Source organism: Notothenia rossii (assembly GCF_949606895.1).
Source record: "Notothenia rossii genome assembly, chromosome: 1".
Taxonomy (NCBI): Eukaryota; Metazoa; Chordata; class Actinopteri; order Perciformes; family Nototheniidae; genus Notothenia; species Notothenia rossii.
This window is the reverse complement of record NC_136912.1, coordinates 63,101,473-63,122,273: the sequence shown is the minus strand read 5'-3', so window position 1 is coordinate 63,122,273 and position 20,801 is coordinate 63,101,473. Positions and strand designations below refer to the sequence as shown.

Below are 20,801 nucleotides of genomic sequence, written 5' to 3'. Positions count from 1 at the left end.
GTCGCCTAAAATCTCACCTAGGGCAGCAAGCAGCAAATTGTCTAGAACCGGCCCTGGTACTAGGCCTCAAGAGCCTTTCTTGTGCTGACACATAGAAACAAATTGGCGGGGCGCACTTCACACGTGCACACACTAAAAAATTCCACGCGCTCCGCTGGGCCCACGTGCCTTAGCACCGCTGCTATGACTCCATCCTAGGGGAAACACTGGAGAGGTAATTAAAATAGCTACGTGTGATATTCTAACCTGAAGTGTGTGTTTTGTCCCCTCACCGCTGCTGCGTGTCGACTCGTCAGCAGCAGCTGATCTGTCTCTCCCGTCAGATTAGACTTCACTCGCGTGTATGTCCATATCGATCAGATCCAGCTAGTTATAGCTAATGATATGACTACCTGCTTATTAAAAGACACCTAAACAATAAGTGTCGCTATGCATCTGGGTGAGGCCGCAAAGTATTGCGCAGCATTATGCATTTGTTAACATGCCCACCGGAACCCCGAGGCATTACCAACAGATCAACGCACAATCAACCCATACAGGACATCTCTTTCTCCACATTAAGTGTTAGACATTAGAATGGACTATTCTTGTCTGTCACATACTCTTCTTGTCTGTCAGATAAATGTCGCAACTGAAGCGGCATTGCGCTAAAGGGAAATTATTTTGACCAAAGAGATTTAGATTTGCCGGCTAACGGGAACTCTGACGTCACCATTTTGTGTGCTTCGCGGATGCGCTCGGCTCCTCTCGACTGTTGCTCGGGTCTGCTCGGTCAGCTTCCGGATGAGAAGGCATTCGTTTGACCAACTTACAGTAAATAACATTACAAACATTTTAAATAGGGGCCATAATAGTGTAAATAATGTTTGTTTTGGCATTTATAACTGAATGTAATGTTTTCTACTTTTTTACATCTGGGAAGGCATTTGCCTTCATCAGATGGAAAGTGTCTTGACCCACAACTTAAGTATTTCTTATAGCTATGCAGGGCATGCAAGCGAGCAAACAAGAACAAACAAACCACTGGCATGACCCCACCATACCTTGCTGAGCTGCTACAGCATTACACCCCGAACCGCCCTCTCAGGTCAGCGGACCAACTGCTCCTGAATGTGCCTAAAACCAGGTCAAAGCTCAGAGGGGACCGTTGCTTCTCTTTAGCGGCTCCCAAACTGTGGAACGCTCTGCCCCTGGAGATCAGACAGGCCTCCACACTGCCTGCTTTTAAATCGCTTCTTAAAACCCACCTCTTCTCCTTAGCGTTTTAACATTTGTCGTTTCAACATCTTTAGAGTGTTGCTTTTTTGCATTTAAATTGTTTTTTGTTTCTACTTGTCCTTGTTTTATGGTGTGTGAGCTGAGCTGTGTTACTTTTTTGTATGCTTTGTTTTATTTATTTGCCTGTACAGCATTTTGGTCTGGAGGTTTAAAGTGCTTTATAAATAAAGTTGTATTGTATTGTATTAGTTAAAGATTACAAATATATACATATCAACAAATAATAAATGATCAGGTATATGTGTGGCTATTTAGCAAGTATGATCAATTATTGCTCTACTTTTTAGGGATGTTCTGTCGACTGTGCAGGCACCACAAGCCTGCAATTAAGAAAGAACGTGGCGGGGGAAAGAGGCCTTTTGTTGAGGTTGGAGCTGTGACGTTTAGAAAAGATTACTTGGACCGGCACATTGCTACAGAGCACAATCAGGAGGGCATCAGATGTCAGGCATCTCTTGCATCTGGTATGTTCCAATTTCAACAGCAGGTATATAATAACATAACTTCAGTAATACTTTTCAAATTATTTTTATATTTTGTAATTGACAGGCATCTCAGTGATGAACTCCTTTGAGCCCACTATTGTTTTGGAGCATGAGGCAATCATTGGTGTGTTCAAGTGTCTTTACTGGCTCAAAGAATGAACTGGCCCTCCACACAAACTACCCCAAGCTTTTGAGCCTGGCTGAGCTTCTAGGGTGTCACTATTTCAGGAAATTAAAGGTAAAGGTCACCTAGCCACCATTAAATTCAATCTTTACATTAAAGGAGCAGGAGATGGGCGTCGATTTTTGGCTGAACTAAGACTTTATTTCAAATCAGAATGCCTCCAAAGCCCATTAACAATGCGTGTTCATTAGTTTAACAGACAGCTACAGATGGAGCACTGAATTTCGGACTCCAGCTTACAGCTTCCTGCCTACCACCAGCCAAAGACCAGTATAGAGGAAGGTTAAGCCCTCCCACTATTTTCCAAGAGGGCGTTGCCAGATTTTCAATTTCAGGTTTTAACCAGGAGATGGCGCTTCATTCACAAATACAGAAAGACAAGTTTCATGGACTTTCAGTTGTGTTTTGAAGAGCATTTTAACACATCAATATTTTAGATCAACTAAAGTATATCTAATCTTGTAATTCAATAATATATAGTCTTTATATATTAAATAATCATAATTATAATGTAAATGTTTACATTACACTTCTTTATTTGTTATGCTCATACTTTAACCTTTACAATCGTTTGCTTTAATATGCAGTATATTTTTGTGTTTGCTTCCTCCTGCTCCCTTTCGGACACATACTGTATGATTTATTATTATTATTAATATGAAGATATTATTAAGATAAGATAAGATGTTACTTTATTGATTGAACATTTTAGTTTAGAATGTGCTGTCCCACGGTAATTCAGAAGGCTCATAGGTCACATTCCGACCATTATTTAAAACAATAGGTGCTTTCACACCTTCTATAGTTTGATTTGTATAGAGGGAGCTCTGTCAGTTTTCGAATTACCCATTTGCTTTCGGGGAGCCCTATTTTTCAGAGCACATCCTGCTACTAAATATGTCACACGCACGCTCTGTTGACTGGCGCAGCAGCGCGGATGCGATCAATTGCTATAAAAACACTCTTCTACTAATACAGACGGTGTCACTATGCCGGCGGATGTGGCCGTTGTTGAAGCCTCTTCAGGCTCCGCATCGGCAGGCCTCTCCCTCGGTGTGGAGCTCTCAAACTCGACCCTAACGCCGCTTACAGCCGGCCAACTAAAAGTTGTTTTCCGTTCACGTTGTCATTTTTAGACTCCTTCGCTTCTTTGCTTTTGAATCCAAAAGCTGTGACGCTTGGCTGTTTTCGTTTTGCCATATTTTTTTATTACACAGCCAGAGTTAAACAAATATCAATATGAACATTTCAAATACCGCGCCGGCATCACCGCCATAATCATAGCAACGTAAGTAAGAATGCAGCGACGCCACATACAGATGGCAACACCCAGACATATTCACAAATATAAAACAAATATTCAGAAACTGTAATGAACAATAACTATTATTTATTTCAAGAACTGTTATTTACAGAAACTCAACATTTCTAATCTGTGTGACACAAATATGCACGACTGTTTTGGGTTCCCCCTATTTATCTCAAAGTCAGCCTTCAGGGGAGCTCCCTCCCTCTTCGGGGGAGCCAAGCTCCTCCTAGCTCCCCCCCATTTCGAACAGTGTCTGTGGCTGAATGGCCAGCGATTAGGTGCGGCGCATTTGTCATAGGTGATCAGAGCTAACTGCCTGCCGTCAGATTTCATTTAAAAAACAGATCTGATTTTAAGACTATTTCTGCGCTCATAAAGAATGATAAGAATAAGAATAATGCGTATTGAACTGGTTTCATTAATTAGTGAGTTTATTTAATACTAGAACCGCCAATCGGGTCAATTTGTGTGATGTGTTGTTGTGTGTGTGCAATGTAACTTTTTTTCAATAAAATATTAAAGTCTCCCAGTCCGTGACTTTTCCTGAAAGTGTGTTATGTAGCACCCTATGTTTTTAAAAATTGCATTCTAATAGCGGGATTTGACGGGTTTAGGTAGGCCTATACAAAAACCTCTGGCGGTTCTAGTGTTAAGGTAATTAGGTACAGTAGAAGCCCTTTTTTTATCAGTAACGAATTTAGCAGTTGAACATAAAAGTCAACTAACTGAGGGTCACTTGCAATGACAGTGTTGTGTCTAACTGTAAGCTTGTCACTCAGAGTAACCTACCATTAATTTAGCTGCTGGAGAAGAAAGATCAAGGGGGGAGGGGGGGAGAGAGCTGTGGTTGATGGGCCATTAGTTGTGTAAATACACAGCTGAGAGCTGCCGTTTCATTCAGACTGTTTAAAAAACTGTAACAACGGACTATTTTTCTTAGCGGATGCATGTCAATTTAAATCAATACATACAACTATTTTTTAAATCAATACATACAACTATTTTTTAAATCAATAAAAAAAAAATCTAAATCCATAAAAGCATTTCAATTAATATTGGGAGTCATGTCGTTACTTTGTTGAGAATTTGGCCGTGTAATAAGCGGGATAATTTGCAGCGACTTGTTCCTTATGGGGAAAATAACACCCGTCATGTGTGTGTAGAGGTGTGTGTGGTTAAAACACTTTCATGAAGTGAAGGAATTTCCTTCTATAAAACAGCTGTGGGCAGCAGTGAGTGTCACGGACATGAATTCATAGATCAAGGCAGACTGGTGCACACACTCTCCTGTCCTGCCAGGCGACACGCCCGTTCTAAGCCGTGTCCCTCACTCCTCACATCCCAAGCATCCCCACAAGTGTATTATGTTGTTACATCGTTTCAGATGTTATGTTTCAGTTGTGCTCTGTCTATGTTCAGTGATGCAAACTTGTCACCTTTCGGCGAAATTCGGCGTTTTGAATCCAAAATAAGTTGTTTGTGTGATTCATGTAGATCTGCAATACAAATATGTTTGGGGTATGGGGGGGGCTGGGACCCGGAGTAATCTGCGGCCGTGAGCTGTTATGTGCCATCATGACACGCATGGTGTTCTTTTTTTATATATTATAATGAAGTACGAGCTGTGTGCACGAGTCTTCCTGCCTGTCGGCTCTGCTCATGGATGTATAATAAGGCTCTGCTGCTCCGAGATGATGGTCTAGCTTCAGCAGCTACATTACCTACGGGTGCGTTCGTTAATATTAACTGTGCGTCCGGAGTCACTGTGGCACAGACTGGACCGCTGGTGAACAGCTGTTAGAACGGGCCGTTCAGGTGTTCAGAGCAGAGCTCCCTGTCGGAGCGGCAGAGCGTGATGTGAACTGAAAAGTTTTTCTGTGGCAATATTATTTAAGGAATCGTTGAGCTAGCTAGCTAGCATACATTGTCACTATCTGCTAACGTTAGCTTTAGCCTTCTATTTCTAATAGTTTTTTTCATAGGCTATAAACAGAGGTGGTATAAGTATATATATTGTACTTGAGTAAAAGTAGAAGTACTCAGATCTTGTACTTGAGTAAAAGTAGAAGTACTCAGGTCTTGTACTTGAGTAAAAGTAGAAGTACTCAGATCTTGTACTTGACTAAAAGTAATAGTCCCAGAGTGTAGGAATACTCTGTTACAGTAAAAGTCCTGCATTCAAAATGTTCCTCAAGTAAAAGTAGAAAAGTATTATCATCAAAATATAGTGAAAGTAGCGACAGTAAAAGTAGTCATTGTGCAGATTGGTCCATTTCAGAATAATAGATATGATATGTTTTATAATGATTGAGCATTAAAGTGTTCTCAAAGCCGCTAAAGGTGCAGCTAGTTTGAATGACTTTGTATACTGCAGGGTAGCTTGTGGATTTACTCCAGGTGGAACTAAAGTCTGATTTAACACTTGATTATATTTCACTTAATTAATCCAGATCTGTGAAGTAACTAAAGGTATTAAATACATGTAGTGGAGTCAAAGTACACCATGTACCTCTGAACTGTAGTGGAGTAGAAGAACAAAGTAGCAAAACATTGAAATACTTAAATAAAGTACAAGTATCTCAAAATTGTGCCCAAGTACAGTACTTGTTGAGTTTATGAACTTAGTTACTTTACACCATGTGGCTATAAAGATAAAAAGACGTAAGCCTTGCACAGAGGCCTGAAAATACATTTTCAAAATGCTCAACAGTGCTGCCAAAATTATAAACTGACTGCTCCACAATTTGAAATAAATGCTTTTATATATTATATATATATATATATACAGGACTGTCTCAGAAAATTAGAATATTGTGATAAAGTTCTTTATTTTCTGTAATGCAATTAAAAAAACAAAAATGTCATACATTCTGGATTCATTACAAATCAACTGAAATATTGCAAGCCTTTTATTATTTTAATATTGCTGATTATGGCATACAGCTTAAGAAAACTCAAATATCCTATCTCTAAATATTAGAATATCATGAAAAAGTATACTAGTAGGGTGTTCAACGAATCACTTGAATCGTCTAATTAACTCGAAACACCTGCAAGGGTTTCCTGAGCCTTGAAAAACACTCAGCTTGGTTCAGTAAACTAAATCACAAGTATGGGGAAGACTGCTGATCTGACTGCTGTCCAGAGGACCGTCATTGACACCCTCCATCAGGAGGGTAAGACACAAAAAGAAATTTCTCAAAGAGCAAGCTGTTCACAGAGTTCAGTTTCAAAGCACATCCACAAAAAGTCTGTTGGAAGGGGGAAATGTGGCAGGAAACGCTGCACAACCAAGAGAGATGACCGCAGCCTTAACAGCATTGTGAAGAAGAGTCGCTTCCAGAATTTGGGGGAGCTTCAAAGACAGTGGACTGAAGCTGGAGTCCAGGTATCAAAAGTCACTGTTCACAGACGTGTCCGGGAAATGGGCTACAATAGCCGTATTCCCATGGTCAAGCCACTTCTGAACTCAAGACAACGGAAGAGGCGTCTGACTTGGGCTAAGGAAAAGAAGCACTGGACAGTTGCACAGTGGTCCAAAGTCCTCTTTTCAGACGAAAGCAAGTTTTGTATTTCATTTGGAAGTCAAGGCGCCAGAGTCTGGAGAAAGGCTGGAGAGGAGCAAAATCCAAGTTGCTTGAAATCCAGTGTGAAGTTCCCACAGTCAGCGATGGTTTGGGGAGCCATGTCAGCTGCTGGTGTTGGTCCACTGTGTTTCATCAAGCCCAGAGTAAATGCAGCTGTGTACCAAGAGATTTTAGAGCACTACATGCTTCCGTCTGCTGAAAAGCTCTATGGAGATGAGGAATTCATTTTCCAGCATGATCTGGCACCTGCCCACAGTGCCAAAACCACCAGTAACTGGTGTACTGACCATGGCATTACTGTCCTCGATTGGCCTGCAAATTCCCCTGACCTGAACCCCATAGAGAATATGTGGGGTATTGTGAAGAAGAAGCTGAAAGACACCAGACCCAACAATGCTAATGAGCTAAAGGCCGCTATTGAAGCATCCTGGGCATCCATAACACCTCAGCAATGCCACAGGCTGATTGCCTCCATTCCACGCCGCATTGATGCAGTAATCCGTGCAAAAGGATTCCCAACCAAGTACTGAGTGCATTAATGGACATTTTCAAATGTTTGATTGTGTTTTGCTGTTATAAATCTTTTTTTTTTACTTGGTCTGAGGAACTATTCTAATTTTTTGAGATAGGATTTTTGAGTTTTCTTAAGCTGTATGCCATAATCAGCAATATTAAAATAATAAAAGGCTTGCAATATTTCAGTTGATTTGTAATGAATCCAGAATGTATGACATTTTTGTTTTTTTTAATTGCATTACAGAAAATAAAGAACTTTATCACAATATTCTAATTTTCTGAGACAGTCCTGTATATAGACTCTTTGGCGTTTCTGTTATTATTAACACTGCTGCTTTAGTTGTTCTGACTGCTAAAATCCTCTGTCATTCCGTGGGGTGGGGGAGCCGGGGGCTCGGATCCTTGTCACCTTTTTCATACCTGATGAGTTTGCATCCCTGTATGTTAAAAAGCCTCAGTCACCTTAATTCATGTAATAAAAACATCTCAGGTCAGTAACACTCAAAGCTAAATGTGCAATACCATGTTCAGCTATGTTACTATTTATAATGTTATTGTTGTTACATCAGAAGATGTACATATTGAAATGATTTCTTAACTTACAGTAGGCTATTTTTTACAATGTGTGTTGGAAGGATTTATTAAATTACAATGAATATTGTCATTGTTGAAGGCTTTTAGAGAAGGGTGAACTATAAGCCTGAATTACATAAAATGTTATACCTAAAAACATAAAAGCCACAATAAATAAATCACAATTATTGTAGTTATTTTTACCTCCCGTATTGCTTTCAACCCACCAGCTTTTATGGTGTTGTTACGTCACTAACTGTAAGCTTGTCACATACAGTCTATGGTCACTCAGAGTAACCTACTGTTAATTTAGCTGCTGGAGAAGAAAGATCAGGGGGGGAGGGGGGGAGAGAGCTGTGGTTGATGGGCCATTAGTTGTGTAAATACACAGCTGAGAGCTGCCGTTTCATTCAGACTGTTTAAAAAACTGTAACAACGGACTATTTTTCTTAGCGGATGCATGTGAATTTAAATCAATACATACAACTATTTTTTAAATCAATAAAAACATTTTCTAAATCCATAAAAGCATTTCAATTAATATTGGGAGTCATGTCGTTACTTTGTTGAGAATGTGGCCATGTAATAAGCGGGATAATTTGCAGCGACTTGTTCCTTATGGGGAAAATAACACCCTTCATCCAGATGAGGATCCCTCCGCTACACTTTGGGATCCTGATCGACCGACGAAACTCCATTAAAATATACATATTTTTAGTGAATTACTGAGTTTAGGCACGTTAATAACGTTTTAATGAAGTTGAATACAGTATATTCATATGTGTCAGTGATTTCATGTCAATTCGGCGAACATAAACATAAATGATCGTGGTGAAGATGATGATTAAATTAGGATTACAAATCGAGAGCCGGGCTGCATTTACTCCCGTTCGTTTTTTTCGAATAACAAAATTATTTTGTTAAATAACAACATGTTGATGTTTTGTAAATGATTACATGTCTCTTATTTAGCACAGAGTATGATATCCGTGACATATGGATCTTAACAAAGTTCCGCTGTACATCCAGCGTACTGTATCTGACTTTATTTCACATGAGCTCCAGTGTGGAACCCCACTGCACCTCCTGGTGGATCAATGATCCATTGCAGCTGGCTTCATTATAAATACATTTATCTATCACGGGGGCGGTCTCAAGTCAAGCTGGAGGTTTTCCCTTGAGCGAGAGCAGATCACGTACCAATCACGGCCCTCGCGTTTCAAACTGTCCGAAATGAATCGCTCCATCTGTAGGCCATTCCAATCAACTTGGTGATGCGATTGATTGGATGTTTTGTTTTCGCTCCTGCCCCTTCCACAGACTACGGATGTTTTTCATTTCTATAACATTTTTATTTGTTTGATTACTATCGATTATTGTCAAGATATAATGAGAAATTAAACATTCTGCCATAACTCGGCGGCCGCCTCCTGCTCCTTTAATGAAAATGTTTACCAAATTACAAAGTCCTTATTTTCCTCCCTTTTCCCCATGTCAAGATTGACCAGAGGAATAATTATAGGTCTCATCGTATCATCGACGAGATGCTTGAGATCCTAGCACAAGTCGTTGAGGAGCCCATTCTCATCGAGATGAAATCATGGCAGGCAATTAGCCTGGAAGCCGATGAGAGCACAGATGTATCAATTATCAGGCAACTTGATGTGCATGTCCGGTATGGGAACATTTATTTGGTTAGATGTCAGAATCCCATTAATCCAGGGTCCTGAACTGTGAATACTAAATACTTGCCTATGCTTTTTCTCAGATACCTGGATAAGGAGGGACATGTGTTAAATCAATTCCTGGACCTGGTCGCTATTGCCGATGGCAAAGCAAACACTGTCGTGAACGACATCAAGGATGTCATGCTGAAGAAGGGCCTCCCAACAGAGAAACTTTATGGACTCGGGACAGACGCGGCAGCCGTTATGACAGGTAATTATTTTATGCCCATGTGAGATTATGTTGTTTGTTGTATCCCATGTTTGTCACTAAATCATTTTTATTTAAATTCAGGGCGTTTGAATGGGGTTGCGAAGCAACTTGCAGACAGCTCCCCCAAAATTGTGGCTGTGGCTTGTGCTGCTCACAGATTGGCCCTTGTATGCAAGGACTCATCGAATGATGTCAGGTACATGGCCACTTTCAGAGACCACCTTCAACATCTCCATCTCTACTTCCGAAACAGTGCCAACCGTACCGCAACACTCAAGGCAGCATCCACCACCCTGGGTGTCAGTGACTTGAAAATGAAGGTAATAGTAATGTTATACCATTGTAGTTATCTTCTGTCTATTCATAACTAATCCTTGTGTCTGATAATGTACAGTAATCTGATACCACAGTAGTTATTGTCTGTCTATTCATAACTATTTATGTCTTTAATTGCAACATTTCAAGGAAGTGAAGGACACATGCTGGCTCTCTCAGCACAAGGCCATCGAGACCCTACAGAGGAACCTGAGTGCAGTCCTTGGAGCCTTGGCAGAGGAGGCAGAAGTGAGGAGATGTCCAGGGGCAAAGGGACTCTACACATTCTGTGCTACTACAGATTTGTGGCAGCCGTTTACCTTCAGGCTGATGTTTTGCCCCATCTCACACGCCTGTCCAAAATCTTTCAGAAGCCACAGGTCAACTTTTTACACATCAAGCTGCAGGTATGCAAACAGATGATTAAAATCTGTTTGATTTGATACATTTAAATGAGGGTTGTTTGCATGTCTGACCAATACAAAACAGCAGCTATTCCTTTTTTTTTTTTCTTTTTTTTTTCCTGCCACAATCCAGTCTCTGAGGAGCATCAAAGAGGCTGGAAAAACTCCACTCCCTGGAACATCCCTGTCTCGCCTCCATCAGGACCTCGATGATCCCCAAGGACTTGGAGCCTTCAATATACAGCACGAGGAGGAGAGGAAAAGGAGAGGGCGAGATGTCCAAGAAGTGCCTAGGGAGGAGCAGTGGGCCAGATTCCAGCGAGAGGTAAATGCCTAAGTTTAAAATGAATGAATTTCCCCCATCCTCTTCAAAGAAAATGTTTATTTGTATTATTATTATTATCATTATTATTATTTGTAGTCCTGAACAAACTCTGGCCTAGCCCTTAATGACTGTAGTAAAGGGGGTGTAGGCTCTTCCTAAAAATATATTGATCTGTTGTAGGTCATCCACCCTTACATCACGGGCCTGGAAATACACCTGGACAGGAGGTTCCATGATCTCGACATCCTTGGGGCCTTTAGTGTCTTGGGACCGCAATCAGCTGCTCTACAAGATGATACGATAGTCTCTTATCTGCAGACTCTTGCCAGGAAATGTCTCCCTCAACATGGGAATGACGTCCTCCAGGAGTGGTTATCCTTCAAGAATCACCTTACTGGGACATTCAAGGTGGGTGAATTAAGCTGATTATGACTACAATCAACTATGGTTCACAACACACACACAACAATGCCATGATGGTAAACCAAATGTTTGTTTCAAGAACAAAAAACAGGCTGAGACCATGAGTCTGCTGGCAAGCGAATTTGATGAATGGGCTGAGCTCTACCCCTGCCTGAGCCTCCTTGCGGGCATAGGACTAGTTATCCCCGTTTCTAGTGTCAACTGTGAACGCGATTTCTCCGCGATAAACAGGGTAAAGCATCACTTTGAAAAGCACAACAAATTATTATGCATTTTCTTTATTAGTGCAGTTTGTGGTATTCTATTTTGCTTCATCCTCAGGTGAAAACAGACCTCTGAAACCAGCTCCAAGGAGAACACCTGGCTGCCTGCTTGAAGATCTCCATAAATGGACCCTGTCCTGAGTTCTTCCCATATGATAGGGCATTAGAATATTTTTTCAGGAAGCCCCGTAAAATTGGATGTCAAGACAAAGGGTGCAAAGTTTGCAACAAGTAGGCTGCAAAGTTTGCACATTGTCTGAACATCTGAAGCGTTGTGTAGCCGAGCCAAATTTTATTTTGTTTGTTAGACATCCTAGTGGTGGTGTTCCAGGCGGGATTTGAACTCGGCACTTAGCCCTCAGTTACTCCAGGGAGAATGTAATTAAATGTAAATGTATGTAATCTAATGTAAATTGCTTTGGAATAAGGCGTGTGCCAATTATATTTTTGGGAGAATAAACCCCACAGATCCTCAACTCCGGTGTGGCTCACTCATTTACAACACGCGGGCGCCGGGGGGGGGGGGGGGGTGCCCCCACGAATAGAGTCAAATTCTGTGGGTAACACTGTTTTCTAACCCGACCCTTTTATTTATATTAGGTCTTAACGTTTTTGCATAAATTAGGGCGTGGTCACATTGAGTGACAGCTCTGTGAAGTGACTGCTACTGCTAGCTTCTTGTCTCTCTGCTAGCTGCTCCGTGAAGCTAGCTAAAGGGACTCTGCCTGGTCAGTTCATCCAGGGAACACAACTTGAAGCCGGCTGTGGTTGTTTGTTCTTCATGCTTATATATCGGGCTATTGTGACTCGCATGAATGCGGTTTTGCGGTAAGTGAAATTCGAGTGCTTTATTTATGTGTTAATGATTTTAATCGACGTAATGAATGTTAAGGCTTGGGTTAGCGTGTAAGCGAGTGGTAGCTACATCGGTGCTAACGATGCTAATCGTAGCATCCAAGTTAAAATCATAGACTGTAAATGTAAAGGTTAAAATGAAATAAAGAAGTGTTAAGTGTAAAGTGGGATAATACTGTTGAACAAACAGCTTCTGTTTGAGGTTGATAAAATAAGGTCATCCTTGTAACTTAGAGAGATATTTTATTATGTAGGTAGGAACTGTATGCTTCACTAAGGTTAATTTAAATTGGCTATGTTCAAGTATGTAGACAAGCTAATGTTGAAGTAGTAGTGTATGTGAAATCAACCTCACAATAAGATGTGTGTATATATTAAAATGATTAATGTCATATTTCAAGATGATTACTTAGATATTACAATATGGTTGGTTGAGATGGAGTTCATTATTGAGCTTACACGTTAACATCACAGTCATCTGAAGAACGAACCCAAACCTTGTTGTTTTTATTAATTGCATTACCAAATGGGTATCAAATAAACAGTAAGCATTGGTAACACAACTTCCAAAGTTACAGTAAAATAAAAAGGACCCTGACTCGGACAATACACAATCCAACATGTTCAACAGAAGAGAATCAGCTATATTGTTTGTACACATGGTACTTTACATATATATCTGTTTAAGGCAGGGGTCTGCAACCTTTTTGACCAAAAGAGCCATTTTGCTCCTTTTTCCCAAATATTTTTTTGTCTGCAGCCGCAAAACATATTTCATAGCTTGATAGCTAATAAAGTTGTATTTATTGTTATATCAGACACAAACTACATTTTTTTTGCATTTATTAGGCTATTTATTACATTATATAAAACTGTTAACCTCTAATAAGAAACAAAGAACTCCTATGAGAATTAGAAATAATACACAGGCCTACTTTAAAATAAATTAAACACAGTACTTGAGGAGTCATCTGCACATTTGAAGGGAAAAAAATATTATTAAAATGGGCCCACTTTGAAATAAATATAACATATAGCTGCACCCTAAAAAGAGTTAAAGGTAGGGTAGGTAGAATGGAGAAACCAGCTCGAGTGCGCTAGAATTTGAAAATACACAACCGGAACAAATATGCCTCTTCCTTCAGACTTTCTTACAGAGTCCCTCCTCCAACACACACGAACGCGCACATGACCAATGAGGGCACGAGATAAGTTTGTGCACAGATGGAAGGCTGACAGGCAGGTAGGCCATCCAATCATTTTAGCCCGGCCGGCTAAAATGATTGGTCGTGCTTTTTAAAGCGCTACGGCTTCCACAGATTAATTTGTTTATGTATTTATTGTCAAAGCATTTAATATATTCATTGCTATCGGGACGTTAAGAGCATTCCATGGAATATAACAAAAAGTGTTTTCTGAAATAAATTACATACCCCATTGAATTATGACTGAAGATTGTCAGCTGTCTTCCTCTCCCGTGTTGTTCCTCGACACGTAAAGGCTGAAGCACCTTTGACAACTTCTCTCTACATATCAAACATACCGTTAAACCAGCATCGTTTGCTGTGAAAGCATATAACTCTGTCCGCACAGAATTAAATCCTGTGTTCCTCCGGTACTTTTCTTGGATTTATCCATAGTTCGCTCATCGAGCCGGGGGTCAGGTTATTCGCCTCCAAGAAAAGGCGCTCGCGCGGGACCGTAGCAGGATGTGACGCATATTTTAGTTGACCTAATTAAAACCGTTTTGTTTTTTATTTATGTGTCACAGTATCACCTCAAAATACAAGATACGAAACATTTTCAACCATGCAACAAAATATAAATACCGTAATTTTCGGACTATAAGCCGCACCTGAATATAAGCCGCAGCAGCGGCATACCACTCTCGGTTCCACTTTTACTTTTGCGCGCTACCTGTCTCACTCTTTTCCGGCCTCCAGCTTTTCCTGCTGGAACCCGCCGCTTAAAGGTGGGGGTCCGCGGACCGGCCATAGAGCCCATAGAGTTAAAGGTGTTGGCCGTTAGCTGTAAAAATCCATAGATTAGCCGCACCATTATATAAACCGCAGCGTCGAAAAATAGGGAAAAAGGCGCGGCTTATAGTCCGAAAATTACGGTAGTCCTACAAATACTTTTATTTGATTTCCTTCTTATTTTTGTCTAAACTCAAGGGAGCCAGAGCAGAGGGCTTAAAGGGCCGCATGCGGCCCGAGGGCCGCGGGTTGCCGACCCCTAGTTTAAGGTGTCCAGGTGATGCAGACAGGGTGGACCAGAGAGTGAGAGACAGAACTGGACTCCTCACAGCAGTGAACTTCAGCTCAGGTACAAAGAATCTTTTTTTCATACTGTATTAAGAATCAAGAAAGATATTGGTTTAAATTAATGAAGTATTGACTTTAATACACTGATATACATTCCATTAAACAATACTAGATCACCTACACACCAGTGAAGTTAAGGGTTTTTTCTGTGCAAAAAGTTACATTTAGATGTTATCAAGCAATATGATTTTGCCAGCTTTCTAATTTAATGTATTAAAGGCAAAGATATTTAACACATAGTTAGAACTGCTACTATTTATCTCTGAATATTATTCAAAAAAAAGTGGTAAAAGTTATTCTTTCAGTGAGACAACAGAGCAAGCTTCTACAGTTGCAATACGTTTTGATAACAGTTAAATATTATTTTGATAATAACATATATTTCAATGTTGATGAACTTCATACTGTTCATTCATAATCTGATTGTCTTTGTAGCTCACTGTTGAAATAAAAAAACAAACATTACAATTACAAAATAATTATATCTACAGCCCCTAAACACACACACACACCACTTTCATAAATAACACACTTGTTCTAATCTGCAATAATATGTTTTATGTTTCCTTTAATTTTTGTTCGGAAAGGACATTCCTGAAAGACACGACATTTTCTCCTTCTCTGAGGGTCAAGAAGAACATCCAAGAGGAAAATTAAAAGCTGATGTTATGAGATTTTAAGACCAGTACACTAAGAAACTACTTTTATTGTAAAAACAGTCAGCTGATCGAATGCACCTATTTCCACATCTACACTCCATCAGCTGATTATTTGTATTTGCCTCGCTTTATGAGCTTCACATCACTTGTGCCTTGTACCGCAGAGTTTGCAACGTCACAAATAAATGGGGCCAATCTTCAGTCAGATGTGAATGTATAATCTAACATTTTCAGTAAGAATAATGGACAAAAGGAGTGCAAATACAAATACAATTTATTGAAATGTCAACCAAAACTTAATCAAACATGTTTTAAATAAAAAGCACATATGGACAGAAGGTATAAACCTATCAAATGTACAAGTAAACACATTTAGTCAAATAAAGTGACAGACTAGGCCTGTGCAGTTGGTATCAGCTTTGCCCAGCATGGGCTCCTCCATCAGGCCTGGTTTTCCTCGCAGAGGAAAGACCCTCAGTCCTCTTCGGGCCAAACAAACAGACAGGACGTCCATCACACGGAGGTTTCTCCCTGAAGTCTCTGCAGTTTTCTGGACACCACGCTTTCTCAATCCGACCACACTGAATATGAGAGGGGGAAAAGGAAAATAACAAATGCTTTAGACAATAAGAAACATAAAGTTGACTGTTGAGTTGTTCAATTGTTTTAGATTGTCAATACTATTACTGTATAACTAATATATCAGGTTAAGAGGCACATTCAAATAAAGATTGGTCTTTAAATACATGTTGCCTTTTGAATTGTTTGTCTAAAGTCAAGGATCTAGAACTGGTACTTAGTTTTAATGATACAGTCTGGTTATTATGCTGTTTGGAGGAGGCCTCACAGGTAAGAGCACTAACTAGCTACCATCACATGTACCTTAGCTTGACTTAAATGTATTAAACGTATAATTAAGTGATATCAAAATATAAATAACTAATGTCATGCAAACATATTCATATTTGCTTGATTCCAGTGTTGAATCTAGCACAATTGCATACAAACGTTAAGGGATTTTAAGATTCTGAAGTATTATGCTAAAAACTCAATAACTGAGATTATTATTTTTAGTTTTGCTGAATAGTTTCATGTCCGCTTACCTTAGAAACGTAAAATGCCACGGCAGTGTCTAGATGGAGAGCATGTTAGCTTAGCTTGGTAGCTTCAGCTAGCTCTGGAACTTTCAGCTCGGTGGCAGCAGGTCCCGCCTCTTTGCCCTTATTTGGAGCAGGCTGGAGAAGGCGCACTCTGACCTCACTGTCGAGCCGTTCGTGGCCGACTCCGCTTCTCGGCAACTCTGCAGAATCCTATGGGTGACGTCACGGACCCTACGTGCATTTATATATACAGTCTATGATCACAGCGCGATAATGACCTGCCTTCCGTTTCAACCATACTCCTTCCGTTTCCACTATACTTTCTCTCACACATACATACATTCTTCTCTTGCATACATATATTGTCTTCATACATACATACATTCTTCTCTTGCATAAATACATTGTCATCATACATACATACATTCTTCTCTTGCATACATATATTGTCTACATACATGCATATATTATTTATAATATTAAATGTAAACATTGAATGAATGTGCATGAGAGCAAAATGTATAAATATAAGCATTCAAATATATGAATATGAGAACAAAAGGTATAAATATAAGCATTCAAATATATGAATATGAGAACAAAATGCATGAATGTGCGAGTGACAATATATATGAATGTGTGCATTGAAATAGGATAATATGAGAGGAACATGTATGAATGTGTGAGTGTAAATTTATATACGTGTGTGAGAGTGAAAATGTATGTATGTAAAAGGAGAATATACTGTATGTGTGTAAGAGTGAAAATGTATGTATGTGAAAGGAGAATATATATGTGTAAGAGTGAAAATGTATGTATGTGAAAGGAGAATATATGTGTGTAAGAGTGAAAATGTATGTATCTAAAAGGAGAATATATGTGTGTAAGAGTGAAAATGTATGTATGTGAAAGGAGAATATATGTGTGTAAGAGGGAAAATATATATATGTGTGTAAGAGGGAAAATATATGTAGAAGGAGAATGTATGTGCATGAGAGGACCAGTATGAATTACGGCCTGTATGGCCCCTCATAAGTATCTGTGTTTTGCCTTTCAGGGGATAGCCTACGAGTGCAACAGACTACCGTTCGGCTACTCCCTATCCCCACGCACGTTCAGGAAATGTGTGGCCACTGCGCTTCAACCGCTGCGCGCCCACGGCATGAGAGTTTTCTTTTACCTAGATGACCTCATAGTCATGGCCGGGTCCAGGGAACAGGCAATGCTTTGCACAGCACAATTGATCACACACCTAACCAAGTTAGGCTTTGCAATCAATTGAAAAAAGAGCACCCCCATACCTCACCAACAGGAGTTGTATTTGGGAGTGGTGTTCGATGCAGGCGCGCTACGCGCCACCCTGTCAGAGCAGAATTGCGTCCCTTCTCCGGGCGGTTCACAGGCTGCGACAGGGGGCGACAGTGACAGCTTTAACTGTCATGCAGACTTTGGGTCTCATGGCGGCTGCTCACGTTGTGGTCCCGCTGGGCTTACTGCATATGCGCCGCCTGCAGAGGTGGTTCTCCAGCCTGCTTTTGGATCCCAAGAGGCACAAACGGCGGCTGGTGACCATCTCCCCCTGGACGGCAACCTCCGGTTCTGGGGGTCTCCCGGGCGCCTCCTGAGGGGGCCTCCACTGGGACGGGTAACCTCCTACATCACAGTGTTCACGGACGCATCCATAACAGGATGGGGAGGGACCTGCCTGAAGAGGGCTATAGGTGGGTGGCGGCGCTGGGCTCTAACAGAGACATGACACAGCAACCTCCTAGAGCTACGGGCGGTAGTGTTAGTCCTCCAGCATTTCATGCCCCTAATTCAAGGGAGACATGTAATGGTCAGGAGCGACAACAGCACCACAGTGGCTTAAATCAACAGGCAGGGCGGAGTCCACTCCGCCGCCTTGTTGGCCACAGCGGAGAGGCTGTGGTTATGGGCATCAGAGGTGGTGTTATCTCTGAGAGCCCTCCATATCCCGGGACTGGAGAACAGGGGGGCCGACCACATGTCAAGGGGCGGCCCCCTGCCAGGCGAATGGAAACTTCACCCGGAGGTGGTGAAGCAGATCTGGGCCCAGTTTGGGAGAGCGGAAGTGGATCTGTTCGCCAGCGGGCACAACAGCCACTGTGCCCTGTGGTTTTCCATGGCCCTGAGCAACGACCCGCCCTTGGGGGTGGACGCGTTTGCACACGAGCCATGGCCAAGGAAGCTGCTATAAGCCTTTCCACCGCTGCGTCTCACTCTCCCTCTTCTGGGGAGAGTGAGGCGAGAATGTCTGGCAGTCATTCTGGTAGCACCGGATCGTGTCGGGGCTCCGTGGTACTCAGAGATGACACAGATGAAGTTGGGCCAGCCCTGGGCAATCCCCCAGTTCTGGGGGGCGATGTCTCAAGAGGCAGGTGCAATCGGGGCGTTACCCACTCTGGGCCGTCCTCTCCAGGCTTGGCTCCTGAGAGGGACAGGCTGAGACAGGGTGGATTGTCTGACAGCGTTATTCAGTCTATCCAGGCAGCTAGAGCAGGATCCACCACAGCCTGTTACAGGCCGAAGTGGCTGGGATTCCAGATATGGTGTGAGGAGCGGAGAATAGAGCCCCTATCTTGTGAGTTGGGCTCTATTTTATCTTTCTTACAGTTATTGGTGGACAGAGGGCTTGCTCATTCTACGGTACAGTTGTATGCAGCAGCCATCTTGTCCTGCCATGAGGGATTTAACGGCAGGTCAGCCTTTTCTCATCCACTGATGTTGCGGTTTTTACAGGTGGTCAGGAGGCTGCGCACAGTAGTGCACGCCTCCGCCCCGCAGTGGGACCTGCCGCTGGTGCTCGAGGCTCTGGTCACAGAACCATTTGAGCCTCTGGAGCTCTCCTCCCTGAAAGCACCGTCTTGGAAGACAGCGTTGCTACTTGCCTTAACGTCAGCCAAAAGAGTGTCCAAGTTAACCGCTCTGTCGGTGCACCCGAGCTGTTTACTGATTCGGGGTGACCGGAGCGGGGCGACACTCAGACCGAACCCCTCCTTTGTGCCCAAGAGCCTAAGGAGCCTGCGTTCAGGTCGAGGGCTATTCAGTTGGGGGGTTTTAGTCTTCCACCCCATGGTGGGGCCAGGGAATCTAAATTACACCTCCTCTGCCCGGTGCGAGTGTTAGCATGTTATGTAGAGCGCACAGCTACCCTGAGACGCACTGAACAGCTGTTTGTGTGCTTCGGGGGAGGGGTGACTGGAAAAGCTCTTTCCAAGAAACGCCTGGTAGGCTGGCTTTGTGGAGGCATTGCACATGCCTACAAGCAGGCAGGGAGGGCCTGTCCTGCGGGGGTCCGTGCACACTCCACACGAGCTGTGGCTGCGTCAACAGCGTTATTAAACGGTGTGAGTGTGGAGGACATGTGCACGGCGGAGTCTTGGTCAACGCCAGGCCCCTTCATAAAGTTTTATGTCTTGGATATGTCTGGCTCTTTCTCAGCGTCTGTGCTTGCTGGGGCAACACAGGACTGGTGAGGAGGGGGGGCGGGCTGTGGGTCAGTGGGCATCTGACACCCTCCCCGGGCGTTAATGTGCTTACATTTCTCCGGACCCCTGGAGGGTCGCGGGGCGACGTAATGCGCTCTGGGCCCTTAGAGGGCTGGAGGGCTCCCCTCGCCTGCCTGGGGGCAGGGGGGGTGTTGAGATCTTCATAGTATCAAGTGAATACTTAAAACGAAAGTTAATTATAAATAAAATATGATCAATCATGTGCTTGTATAAACCCATAATGAGAATGCTTCTTGATGGTTTTCTAATATGTATCAGTGTGAGAAAAAGTTTTTAGAGAGTACTTGTCCATGGACAAGTGAGTTTGGCAATTTACTTGTCCGAATACATTTTTCACTTGTCCAGAATGGACACAAATTGGGGCCACTGGAATATTCTTCTTCGCCATCGTATTTTACATTTTCCCACGGTTTTTACGACACCGCGAACGTAAGTGAGCGGTAAGATTTTACTGCATCACACATAGGGTTGGGTATCGTTTGGATTTTAACGATTCCGGTTCTGATATTCGATTCCAGTTATTTTCGGTTCTCGATTCCGGTTCTTTGAGAGGCTAAAAATAAATCACATGACAAACTGGGAGAAAAATATATTTATGAAAATATTAAGTCAAATCTATATTCCTATTTACAAATCCCTTCATACTGTTTAATTTCTTACAGTTATTGAATACAATTATATAAAAATAATCTCTGCATTGTTTAGTTAGTTCTAAGTGGTGCAGTTTGAGAAT

General features: G+C 41.9%; 2 protein-coding genes across 9 annotated transcripts in view; one reads left to right on the top strand and one right to left on the bottom strand.

Moving 5' to 3' along the window:
* Positions 1-16,264, top strand: part of LOC307032828 (uncharacterized protein) — a 60,465-nt gene extending 44,201 nt beyond the window's left edge. The window contains exons 2-9 of one of the 5 annotated variants that reach the window (XM_079671109.1): positions 9,432-9,607; positions 9,701-9,870; positions 9,952-10,190; positions 10,336-10,592; positions 10,723-10,914; positions 11,095-11,322; positions 14,630-14,780; positions 15,367-16,264. In XM_079671109.1, coding sequence (XP_079527235.1) covers positions 10,350-10,592; positions 10,723-10,914; positions 11,095-11,322; positions 14,630-14,780; positions 15,367-15,377 — 825 coding nt within the window. In that variant the 5' untranslated portion in view covers positions 9,432-9,607; positions 9,701-9,870; positions 9,952-10,190; positions 10,336-10,349 and the 3' untranslated portion in view covers positions 15,378-16,264. Of the gene's footprint in view, positions 1-9,431; positions 9,608-9,700; positions 9,871-9,951; positions 10,191-10,335; positions 10,593-10,722; positions 10,915-11,094; positions 11,323-11,416; positions 12,077-14,629; positions 14,781-15,366 lie in introns of those variants that run through there. The other 4 variants (XM_079671108.1, XM_079671107.1, XM_079671105.1 and 1 more) reach the window with 4 other exon arrangements.
* The window catches only part of s100p (S100 calcium binding protein P), a 106,646-nt gene that overhangs the window by 46,176 nt on the left and 39,669 nt on the right, over positions 1-20,801 (bottom strand). The window lies entirely within an intron of this gene.